Below are 12,882 nucleotides of genomic sequence, written 5' to 3'. Positions count from 1 at the left end.
GTGTGTTCCACTTAGCTGCGACACAGGCAAGGGTACATAGAAGGGCAAAGGAACCTTACATATGCTCTCTGAGGAAGGAGGTCTCTGGGGAACCAGGCAGTCTGCTGACACTGGTCCAGAGCCCCCTCCCTCTGCTTTTCTCCTTCTTTTGGTTGTTTCACACCCAGTTTCAAACTCTTTTATCTCTCATCCCAATTTTCTTGACCTCATTGTTTTAACTCTGACCTTCTCTTTAAGCTCCAGATCTATCTTCATGTCATAGTTGTCACTGGTAAGTGATTTTGACAGTGGTACCTTTTTCCTTACTATAATAGTTGTCACTGGTGAGTGATTTTGACTGTGGTCTCTTTCCCCTTACTATCTTTGGTGACCTACCTCCTGACATGAAAGCAAATCTGAAGACAGTAAAGCTTGTTACTTTCATGTGATTATTGATATCCCTTGGAATTCCCTCTTTGAAAGAGGAACTTTCAAACTTGAGCTATGTCTTCCAGAATACCTCATCCTAGAGCCTGAAGCCCATTTCATGACCAAAATGTATCAGACTGTTTTAGACAATCTAGGAAGAACATGCTCAGATATTTGAAAGCTAGGCGTTCTCCACCATGGCAGATCTCTAGCCTGTGCTATATAGATCATGAAGACTATATGATTCCTTTTAACCTAGATGCTTCATCGGCAAATAGAACAGTAGAGCACTAAAGATCAAGGTCCCCTAAACCACAGAACTCCATGGACTGGGCTCTAGCCAAGAGTGCTGTTTAAGCTGATCACATCATCAAATGTATGCCATGTCTGTTCTGTCACAATTTCTTCCTTTTACTGTTTGCATTCAATAGGCACAATCTTAGAAACACAACAGAATAAAATCCAGTCATCTTCAGTCTTTGGTCATTAAATAGAGATTGGCAGATTTCTGTTCTGTCTTGACCATTTGGAATGTATGAGCAGAGGCTAGATGTATCATCGTGATCATTGCCGACTGTTAGTAGAATCTTTCCTGCCCTGAATTGTGTTTATTATACCCAGTGTCACTCCACTGCAGGAAACTGATTCCCCAGCAAGAAGCAATTACAAATAAGCCTCTTGGTTAGGAGTTAGACTTTTCACACATTTCCTCTTCTCTGTGCTGAGATTTCGTGCTTCCTGAATTTGTGCAGATCTTATACATACTTTTGAAATCTGTGTGAGTTTACATATTACAAGCCCTGCTATATCTGAAAATTTGTTTCCTGGGTACCATCTACTACCTATGGCTCTTATAATCTTTCTGTTTCCTACTCTTCGTAGATACCTGACCCTTGGAGGGAGAAATTTGATATAGATATTGCGTTCAGAACTGAGTGCTTCAAAGTCTCTTACTTTCTAAACATCGGGTGACTGTGTCAGTGTTAATTACCATCTTCTGCAAGAAGACATTTTATGATGAGAGTTGAGCTAGACACTGATCTACGTGTATAGAGCAATATGTCCTTAGAAGTCATTTTATTGCTATGTTCCTTTAGCAGAATAATAGTAGGTTTTCACCCAGGACCCAGGACCTGTCTAGTCTCAGTATTTTGGTTACCCTAGCAGTGCCAGATATGGGTTCCCTCTCACGGAGTGGCGAACCCTAAAACTTACTTACTCCCATAACTTTTCTGTCACTAGTGCACGAGTATAATCTTTTCAGGAACTGTAATGTTTTAGGTCATAAGTTTGAAGCTGGTTACTTTTGGTTCTTTAGTGTGTGTAAAGTACCTTCTAGCACCATGAATACTAGTCAGTAAAGGGGAATCTAGTTGGGAACCAGCTTAATTTTCCCACGTACAGTGTCATAAGTAAGTGGTGTCTTCACAAACAAGGTCTTACTATCAGGTTGTAGAGAGTAAGCAATAGTCCTTCCTGTGATGTTTTGAGATTGGGGAATTCTATGGAACCTGTTTAACCAATAACTCAACAAGATGTAATTCATTCCTGTTACTGAAGATTTACTTGGTATTATAAGGTGACTAATTGGAGTATTGTCTCCCTCATTGTATGGTGACTTTAAAAAAATTATATATATATTTTAAATATATAATATATATTATTTTAAAATATTTTTTAAAAATACAGTTTTTTATTTTTAGCTTATTTACCACATTTAGTATTATCATGTAGTTGTGATGGCTAAAATCTGCTAACGGCTCCTTTAGAATACACTGTCTAGATGATTTTGTTTAGTTGTAGTAAATGGAAAGCTTGATTCTCTTAACCCATATGAGATCATTAAACCTTATAGCTAATACCAATGTGACTTTGATAATGGGGACCATGTTGTATAGCTTGTCTAAAAACTTCCACAGGCCATCCATTTGTTTATTCTTGAATAATAAAGCACATATAGGGTTAAAATCCATGAAAACAATAAGGGGGAAAGAAGAGGGAAATAGAGTCAAAATACTCTGAATTTGTGGTGCTACAAGAGGACAGGTAAACACAATTTTTGTTTAAATATATTTTAAATCTAAGAATTCTTAAGCCTTTAAACAAAGAGAATGAAAAAAATGTGCAAAATACAGACTTTAGAGCAATGGCTCTCAACCTTCTAAATGCTGTGACCCTGTAATTCAGCTCCTCATGTTGTGATAAGCCCCAACCATGAAATTATTTCATTGCAACCTCATAATTATTTCACTATTGTTATGAATCATAATGTAAAAATCTGATATGTAGGATTAGCTGATATGCATCCCACAAAGGGGTTGCAACCCACAGGTTGAGAACCATTGTAAACAAAACAGGCTCAAGAATATCAGGAAAGCTAGACTTAAAAAAAAATAGAAACATTGAAGTCAGAGCCAGGTGTTTCAGTACATACTCATAATCTCAGTATTTGTCCGGCCAGCCAGCTGCATCTGAGGATTATGAATCTGAGGCAGCATAGAGTCTGCCCTGGTTTGCTTTTCTGTTTCTATGTTAAAACACAAACCAAAAACAACTTGGAAAAGGAAAGGGCTTATTTAACTCTACAAGTTACAGTGGTCTACTGAGGGATGTCGGGGCAAGGATTCAAGTCAGGCGGGAACTTGAAGCAGAAACTACTGAGCAATCCTCCTTGCTGGCTCATGCCCGGCTAGGTTCCTTACACAGCCCAACACATCTGTGTAGGTCTGGTGCTGCCAAAGTAGCTTGGGGCCTTCCACATCAAATTAAGACAAGTCTCACAGACGTGGCCACAACAAACTGATCTGAGCAGTTCTTCAACTGATGCTCTCTCATCTCTGGTGGTTGTAGGTGTGTAAGTTAACAATAAAAACAAATTCCATGTTCCTCCTAGTCAGACTCGGTTTCCAAAACAAGCAGAACTGAAGAGAGCATTTCATAGTGAAGACAGAAGCACACCACAATGTTTGACTCTTACATTTAGAGTTGCAAATGTTGTGAAGCAGACTTCTTTCTTAACTCAGCCTAAAATCCTCAGTCTTTGATTTGACTTTTCATTGCTTTACTCCATTTACAGTCAACAACATTTATGACAGAGGTTTCAAATGTCATCTTGATATCTGTACTGGCTAATTTTGTGTCAACTTGACACAGCTGGAGTTATTACAGGCAGTTGGGGAAGTGCCTCCATGAGATCCAGCTGTAGGACATTCTCTCAATTATTGACCAAGTGGGGAGGGCCCCATGTGGGTGAGACCATCTCTGGGCTGGTAGTCGTGGGTTCTATAAGAGAGCAGGCTGAGCAAGCCAGGGGAAGCAAGCCAGTAAAGAACATCCCTCCATGGCTTCTGCATCAGCTCCTGCTTTCTGACCTGTTTGAGTTCCAGTCCTGCATCCTTTGGTGATCAACAGCAGTATGGAAATGTAAGCCAAATAATCCCTTTCCTCCCCAACTTGCTTCTTGGTCCTGATGTTTGTGCAGGAATAGAAACCCTGACTAAGACAAATATCTGTGATCCAGAACTTAAAGTACCGAAAATCGGAATTCTGCCACAAGTGTCCCAAGAGCAAATGGATCAGCCCATGACCATCACCAGATGAACTGAAGCTTTGGCACATTGATATCCATCACAGGCTAACTCTTGCCTCCAGCAGCAGCAACAGAGTCACATTCTGGAACTATAGCTTCTAAATGTCTGTAATAGTGAAATAAACAAGAAAGAATGAACCACTCTGTGGACTCTTAGGTTTTTGTCTCCCCCACTTCTTATGGAGAGACAGAAAGGAAGGCATTAAGGCTGTTTCGCCACCTTAAATTCTATGTAACAACATGTTATGCAGCTGGGAGCCTACTGTGAAAGCAAATAGCCTAATATAGTGTAGTCCTGGCAAACAGAAATCATTTAACTCAGGCTTCTGATATTTGAAAGGCAGTGATCATGGAACTTTACAAAGAAACTGATTCAAGTAGCAGAAGCACTCACTGACCTTACTCTTTCCTTTCAGGAATCTGTCTTACCACACTAACAGTGCAAGGAAATGCTGAGCAGAAGTGTCGGTGGCACATTCGTGCTTGGCTCAGAGGAAAACAAGATTGTTTCTACTCAGGAGAACTGCTCTTTTACAGAGAAAAAGTAAGGGTGAATAGAGGGACTACCCAGTAGAACCCAGCCAACTTCAGAGCTTCCAGGAAGATACAGGTAAGTGGGCCACAGCTCTCTGAAGTGTGTTCTGTGGCTACGGAAGTTGAGGCTTTCTGGGGTAGGATACCATCACGATGTAATGAAATTAGAAATGAGATAAGCACTCATCATCTTAAGTGTATGTGTGCTTCTGCCTGAGAGTTTTGTCTGCAGTCAGTCACACTTCAATCCCGGTTCAATCCTGAAAGGCAGGGCTGGGCTGAAAGGGAAAAGATGATGAGAAGAGAAATAACCAGGCTTTGACAAGATTTCCTGATCAAAGCCCAAATGTTTAATGAAGTACCGGGTTGATATGGCATGGGAAAAGCCCTTCCCCCTAGCCCCAATCTTGGGGCAGTCCAGATGCGAACAGGTAGGAGGATCTTCAGGAATGCTTTCTCTGTAGAATCTAGGCGCCTAGCAGCAGGGAGTAGCGTCTGCCCTGAGGCGATGGGGGAACTGTGGCAGGTTTAAACAAAGAACCAGCCTGGCAGAGATCACCCCAGGTGGTGAAGAGCAGTGGCTGCAGGTCTGGGAGGCTCAAGTGTATATAGTTCAGTAATGACATCAGGCATCCATCACCCTGATGTTCTATAGACCAATTTAAAGCCCATATCTCCCCCTACTAGTTTGGCTACATTTACCTGTTTTCTCTCATATTGGTTTTGAATTTTCTAGTATATCTCTATCTCTGTTTCTATCCCTATCTGTATCTCTATCTCTATCCCTATCTCTATCTCTATCTCTATCTCTCTCTCTATCTCTCTCTCTATCTCTCTCTCTATCTCTCTCTCTATCTCTCTCTCTATCTCTCTCTCTATCTCTATCTGTCTGTCTGTGTATTCACATACTTTGTGGCATTTTGTATTACTACATAGAATATTTCATTTTTTTTTTTAGAACTTATTATTTTCCTAGAAAAGATTTTAGAGATTGTATTTTTTCTAATTGTCTTTCCTGTTTCTCAGAAAAATTAGGATGTCTGTGTGTCTGGCTAGTTACTGTACACACATCTCTACTTGACGCATAAAATAATATTTTTACACTTCATTAACCTTTTTTGTACCTTTAGAAGTACTGTTTCCTTGCTGAGAATTTACATGATTTATACAAAGCTTTTTGAGATTCAACAACACTGTGAATATCATTTGGTTTAATAATTGGTTTATAATTCGTGTAACAATACATGTTTGAAGAGATGTTCATAAAAGCATTAAGAATGATTGTAAATGTGTTACGAAAGTCAGGTACCCAGTGAGTTACTGTTCTTTCTCAGCTCCAATTTTTCTAATGTCAGTAAACAAATACCTTAGATGTTTTATTATTACTCAACTGTTCAAGTCAGAATGCTAGGCGTGGTCAAGCTCCTTTTCTTTCTTTTAACCTACAAACTTTGAACAGTGCAATCCAGCACATTCTGGACTTTTAAAAATATGTTTTAATTAATTCCTTGAGAAGTTCATACTGTACTTAAAGAATATTACTGTTATTTTGGGATGAGAAACGATTGAAAGATTTAAATAGGAAATTAGATTTGGTCCCTGGGAGCTCTGGGGGTACTGGTTGGTTCATATTGTTGTTCCTCCTATGATCCATGGCTCCAGCTGCATATGTAGCAGAGGATGGCCTTATTGGACAACAATAGGAGGAGAGATCCTCGGTCCTGTGAAGGCTCAATGCCCCAGTGTAGAAGAATTCGAGGACAGGGAAGTGGGAGTGGGTGGGTTGGTGAACAGGGGGAGTGGGGTCAGGATAGGGGGTGTTTGGAGGGGAAACCATGAAAGAGGATAACATTTGAAATGTAAGTAAAGAAAATATCTAATAAAAAAAAGAAAAAGAAAAGGAAATTAGATTTGACTGTGTATTGAAATTGAAAGATTTCAAAATACTAATAATTAATGAAGAATGTGGAGGGATCGAGAAATTGTTTAGCAGTTGTCTTAGCCGGGGTTTCTATTCCTGCACAAACATCATGACCAAGAAGCAAGTTGGGGAGGAAAGGGTTTATTCGGCTTACATTTCCATACTGCTGTTGATCACCAAANGATGCAGGACTGGAACTCAAGCAGGTCAGAAAGCAGGAGCTGATGCAGAGGCCATGGAGGGATGTTCTTTACTGGCTTGCCTCCACTGGCTTGCTCAGTCCACTCTCTTATAGAACCCAAGACTGCCAGCCCAGAGATGGCACCACCCACAAGGNGCCCTCCCCACTTGATCACTCATTGAGAAAATGCCTTACAGCTGGATCTCATGGAGGCANTTCCCNNACTGAAGCTCCTTTCTCTGTGATAACTCCAGCTGTGTCAAGTTGACACAAAGCTATCCAGTACAGCAGTTGAGAACAATACTTGCTGCTCTTCCAGAGAACCCAGGTTCAACTCACAGCATCCACTTAGTGACTTACAACCATCTGTGACACTATTTCCAGAGTTATTTGGCATCCTCTTCTGGACATTTTCAATACCGAGTCCTAGTGTGGTACACACATATAGATGCAGATAAAATGCTTATACACATCTGCTTGTGGACGTTGTACATCGTGGTGCGCACTAGGCTCCGCACCACGATGTACAACGTCCACAAGCAGTGAGAAAATGCCTTACAGCTGGATCTCATGGAGGCACTTCCCCCACTGAAGCTCCTTTCTCTGTGATAACTCCAGCTGTGTCAAGTTGACACAAAGCTATCCAGTACAGCAGTTGAGAACAATACTTGCTGCTCTTCCAGAGAACCCAGGTTCAACTCACAGCATCCACTTAGTGACTTACAACCATCTGTGACACTATTTCCAGAGTTATTTGGCATCCTCTTCTGGACATTTTCAATACCGAGTCCTAGTGTGGTACACACATATAGATGCAGATAAAATGCTTATACACATAATAGAAAATAAATAAAGAAGATAAGAGCTTGAAGAATGCATTAGAGGGGAGTCAGCGCTCATAAAGAGGGTTTATCAGGAGTCCAGAGAAGTGAGAGTAGGTGCTCTTAAAATTTGCAAGACACGAGATGCAAGATGAGAGATTGGGAGTCACGCCACATTTCAGGTGAAAGAACTTATCTAAGGCCTCATAGAGGATGATGTTGAAACCATCCCGAGAAAAGAAGCTTCATATAGCTCTCTGTTGCCTTCACTTCCCTGAGCTTTGGTCAAGTCAGTCAGCATTCTTAAAGAGTTATGCATGGATTTGCTATTTACTTGGAAGAACTTAGAGAAATAGAACCATGCTTAGACTATTTTGTATGACTTTCTCAGCCTTGGGGTAGAATCCTCAGGACTAAATCCTGATGCTTTTGTGAAAAGAGTGGGAAATTAGAAGAGACGTATTCACATTCAGAGTCCCTGTGTTCTGTTACCTCCCTATAACTCTGTCCAAAAGAAGGACAAATCAGGTGTGGCCCTCTGACCCTGAACTCTTAGAACTGTGAACCTCTTCCTAGTCTGCAGTAGTGCATTATTATCAATATCAAACCGCCTGATGAAAACGACCTGGTGTTTTAGGTGTAGAGACTATAAAAATACAAAGACTGCTATCTTTGTTCTTAAAACATAGGCGTTTTTGCTTTTGCAGGTAATGTTTGAAGAATGGATGGATATAATACCTCCGAGAATTCCTCTTGTGACCCTATATTGGCAAAACATTTAACATCGATTTACTTCGTAGTGCTCATTGGAGGACTGGTAGGTCTCATCTCCATCCTGTTCTTGCTGGTGAAAATGAACTCACGCTCAGTGACCACCATGGCTGTCATTAACCTGGTGGTGGTTCATGGGGTCTTCCTGCTGACGGTGCCTTTCCGCTTGGCGTACCTCATCAAAGGGACTTGGACGTTTGGCTTACCCTTCTGCAAATTTGTGAGTGCCATGTTACATATCCACATGTACCTCACCTTCCTGTTCTACGTGGTGATACTGGTCATCAGATACCTCATCTTCTTCAAGCGTAGAGACAAGGTAGAATTCTACAGAAAACTGCATGCAGTTGCTGCCAGTACTGCCATGTGGCTCCTGGTGATCGTGATTGTTGTGCCCTTGGTGGTTTCTCAGTATGGAAGTAGCGAAGAATACAACGAGCAACAGTGCTTTAGGTTCCATAAAGAACTTGGCCATGATTATGTGCGAGTTGTCAACTATATGATAATCATTGTTGTCATAGCCATTGCGATTATTCTCTTGGGGTTCCAGATCTTCATCACATTGTCCATGGTGCGGAAGTTTCGTCACTCCTTACTGTCCCACCAGGAGTTCTGGGCACAATTGAAAAATCTTTTCTTCATAGGCATCATCATCATCTGTTTTCTTCCCTACCAGTTCTTCAGGATTTATTACTTGTACGTTGTAGCACATTCCAAGAGCTGTAAAAGCCAAGTTGCCTTTTACAATGAAATCCTCCTGAGCACAACAGCCATCAGCTGCTGTGATTTGCTGCTCTTTGTCTTTGGAGGAAGCCATTGGGTTAAGCAAAAGATTGTCGACATGTGGAACTGCCTCTTATGCCATTAGCCAAGATTACCATCTTCCTTTCTTCCATTTGGGAATGGGGGAATAAGCAAGGAGCTAAGAATGGTTTTTCATTGCTTCATTGAAACCTTGTCTTGGCCCAGCCAAACAAAAGGAATAAAGAGTGTCCAAGTGCTCCACTCACTCATGATAATATCCCTGTTGTGTTTGAAGGTGTCCATGCAAAGATGAGTTGTAGTGAACCTATACCGAATTGCCATATTGCATTATTTTCCAACATACAGTGTCTGCTTGGTTATCTGGAAAACATGTGTCTACTGGGTGCTGGCGTTTTGTTGGGATGTGGTGACTTCTTGGGTTTGAAATACAGTTTCCCTCCTAGGCTTCGAGCTGCAGTTAGCTGAAGAGTTATTTCCATTCCACTCCACCTTCTGAAGGCTCATCCTGGTTATCACGTGGCTCCAAACAGACAATCTCTGCTTGGTTTACCAGACTAGATGGCATAGTCAACATACCTAAGAAGAAACCAGGAAAGCTGGAGGAACAAGAAACTTCCACATCATTCTAACTTCGGAGGAAACACCAGGATTTCTGCTCTAACAAGCTTTTCTAGCCTTTTCCTTTTAAGGGTTGTATTTAAGGACTTGGGGACTGGAAGCACACTGTAATCCATCACCCTCTTTCTCCAAAAATTAAATTAATTGTAACCTTCCTAAGATACCCAAGTAATGGAGAAGGCCTAACAAGCATGCCCAAGGCCAGTGTGATGCAATACAGGACAACTATGTTTTTTGTTTTGTTTTCCTTCTCTGTGTTTAAAATGGACTTCTGTATGTCTAGGGTCACAGTTAATGTATTCTTACCCATTTGAAGATAGAAAGACACACTGGAGTCTTTAAGTTGTACTCCATTTCTAAAGTAATATGTTTGAACAGAAAAAATTTTGAAAAAGATATGGGATCATCCTTAATTTAGAATATATAAGCCTTAAGAGAGTTTTAGAAAACATTTGAAAATGAATGAATATGCAGAAAAGTAATACCATCCCATCCTTAAAAATATTAAACCATATAGATAACCTTGCCAAAATCTTAGTAACATTTTGCAATTTGGTTAATAACTTGTGGCATGTGGCATATTAAATTGCCTTAAACTTTTATTTCAAGAATGATTCATGATTAAGTTCATGCACAGGTTTATGGTTTGTACTAAACTACGCTTTTTTTCCTTTATTATTCATATTTGTGTCTCCCTCATTTCATGATCTTGAAACTTTTCAGGGAACTGAGCTATGTCCAGACTTAAGGCTTCAGAAAAGCTGAAGTCATTAGCGGTGTGAGTGGAGGAACAGATGGGTCAAGAGAGCTCTTATTTCTGGAAGGGATATGCTTGCATCTTAAAGACTTTTCATCAGTTACTGCTGATCCATGGATCTCAACTCCATGTGAGGGGCAAGATGTGATCCATGGGATTCTTGTTTCAGTGAAATTACCAAGGCATAACAACTCATCCTAAAGGAATAATGTGTAGCAACTCACTGCACACATGACCATTTCCCACTGGTCCTCTTTAAGTTCTCACATCTCTTAAAAAAAAAACCCAAAACATTTATTTCATTTATTGCTAGTTTCCCTTTTGTATTTATTTTCTAATTTTTTCCCATACTTTGTTTCATAAAGTTTGCAAGAGCATCACCAAGCCCCATAAACAATATAACAAAATTTGTAACATCTACAAATTGAATATGAAAAGAAAGAATAAAATATTTAAAGTAAGTTTTAGTTATAAGGATTTTCTGAGGGGTTTCTTCTTGTGGCAACTGCAACTGTGGACTGTGTGTCCTACTTTTATGGACTAGATTATATCTTTCAGATTTTATATATGCTGATGCAAAGCAGTTATCTATTTCTCAATGTTATAATAAAAGGCCCATCCATTTCTATGGGCCTACATATATAGAGAACTGTTACCTATAACATTTATAATACATTATTGATAAAGTTTTACAGAATAAATGAAAAGTCTTCAAGTTGTCTGGTCTTTTGATTTAATTGATATAAAAATGGATACTACAAGGTAATGGGAGTTAAAATTAGCCTTAAAAGCCACTTTGGATGTCATCATTATAAGGACTACTGGTAGAATCTGTTGCTGAGATCAGGGACTAGAAATTTGACCTTGCATTAAAAAGAGTCATCTTGCTTTGCTATGTATTTGAATAATCTTCCAGAACATGTAAGAAGTGGAATAAAAGTGGGCAATTATTGGACTCAATGGGCTTTATTCAGCTTTCAAATGCACATAATATTTTTGAGACTACAATTATCATGGACTATAAGGAAAAAACTATTCTCATTCCCTCAGAACTTTACTGAGAGTGGTTTAATATTTTGAAACAAAAATCATATGATTAACAAGCAAACCATTTATGATAGTAAAATACAAGACAACTTTACCACAAATGATAATTTTAGCTATTGTGTTCAGGTAGGAATTATATAGAGATACCAATATCCAATTACCTCATTTTGTCTCTCTAGTTAGTACACATTAATATACATATTTTTCTTATACTTATGTATGTTAGCACAGGAAAGCTATGAAAGTCATTGTCATAAAACTTCATTTCAGACTGGGAAAGTGTTATTTAATATTGTGATACAAATCTAGGCTTGTTTGGGTCTAGGAGTTGAAAACCACGGACCTAGCATGAACAGGACCAGTTGTAAAGTGAGTCTATCTGTGTAAAAGTTAGGAACCCAGAAAAATATGCTAATACCTTAGGAATACTTCCCTCACATCAATAAACTTCCCCATTCCTTCTGTCTGTTAAATATGATTTACTAGGAAGATGACAAGGACATCTTTGTCTCTGCTTTCTTCATTGAGAGCTAAAAGACATTTCTCTGAGTATCATCACTGTCAAACTGGCTTACAGTCAGTGTCCAACAGAGTCTAGACCCAAAGACGAGGTAGTGGTTGAGATGTAGATAGAAGTAGAAAAAGTGCTGCTGGAAGCCATTAAGAGTTGTTGTAGTTAATAGGTGTTCTCAACTTTCTTATATAAGGACCTCTGAATTGGAGTGAAAGCCACTCTGTTCACTTATAGTGGGATGAGTTGTGTGTAGGGGTGAATCAAGCAAAACCTCATAGAAACTACGTATGCCTTCCAAGATCCTCCTCCAAGAATCTGCCATTAAATTTGTATACCAGTCACAATTTAAGTATCAGGAACTCTACTTTGTCATCAGCTTTGGCGTCTAAGTCAGCAAGAGAAACATTTGTGGTGCTATCATCTTAGACTGGATACCTTTTGCTTACTTCTAATAAGATGAGGGACAAGGCCTAGAACAAGATCATCCTTCCCATTGGCACTGTTTAACAACGAACTTCTCCTTGTCACAGGAACTCATTGAACATTATATAAACAGCCAGGGAGGAGAATTCCATGGCCAAAGGCAACAGTGATACTGCACTGCTTTGATAGTTGATACCAAGACAACTCAACCTGCAAGAGGCTTATGCATATCTGACAGCAGGGGGATCAGAGAAGCAGCAGCTATTTGGGAAAATAAGACCCTTTTGGAGAAAACCAAGCTGAGGGCTTCAGGTCTTGGGGAGTCTTGTTTAGCAGTTATGGGCAAACATGAAGGCATGAGAAAGGTATATGGTGAAGACAGGGAAAGGAACACACAAGAAAGAAGCTTTGGACAAAGTGGACAAAGGTAAAAGATGTTGGAGAATATTGTTTGTTTAATATTTTGTGTAATTAGCAACAACAATTCTTTCCCTTCCTCTTTCTTCCTTCTTCCTCTCTTCTTCCTCTCTCTC

General features: G+C 39.7%; 1 protein-coding gene across 1 annotated transcript; it reads left to right on the top strand.

Annotated features, from left to right (window-relative positions):
* Positions 1-8,148: 8,148 nt before the first annotated feature.
* Positions 8,149-9,184, top strand: LOC110334278 (probable G-protein coupled receptor 141). Its single transcript, XM_021216116.1, has one exon. It carries the CDS (start codon positions 8,176-8,178, stop codon positions 9,091-9,093), a length of 918 nt encoding a protein of 305 aa, XP_021071775.1. The 5' UTR covers positions 8,149-8,175; the 3' UTR covers positions 9,094-9,184.
* The last annotated feature ends 3,698 nt before the right edge of the window (positions 9,185-12,882 follow it).

This window comes from Mus pahari, chromosome 16 (genome assembly GCF_900095145.1).
Source record: "Mus pahari chromosome 16, PAHARI_EIJ_v1.1, whole genome shotgun sequence".
NCBI classification, from domain to species: Eukaryota; Metazoa; Chordata; class Mammalia; order Rodentia; family Muridae; genus Mus; species Mus pahari.
Note: the sequence above shows the minus strand (reverse complement) of the source record. Positions and strands in the feature narration are given on the sequence as shown.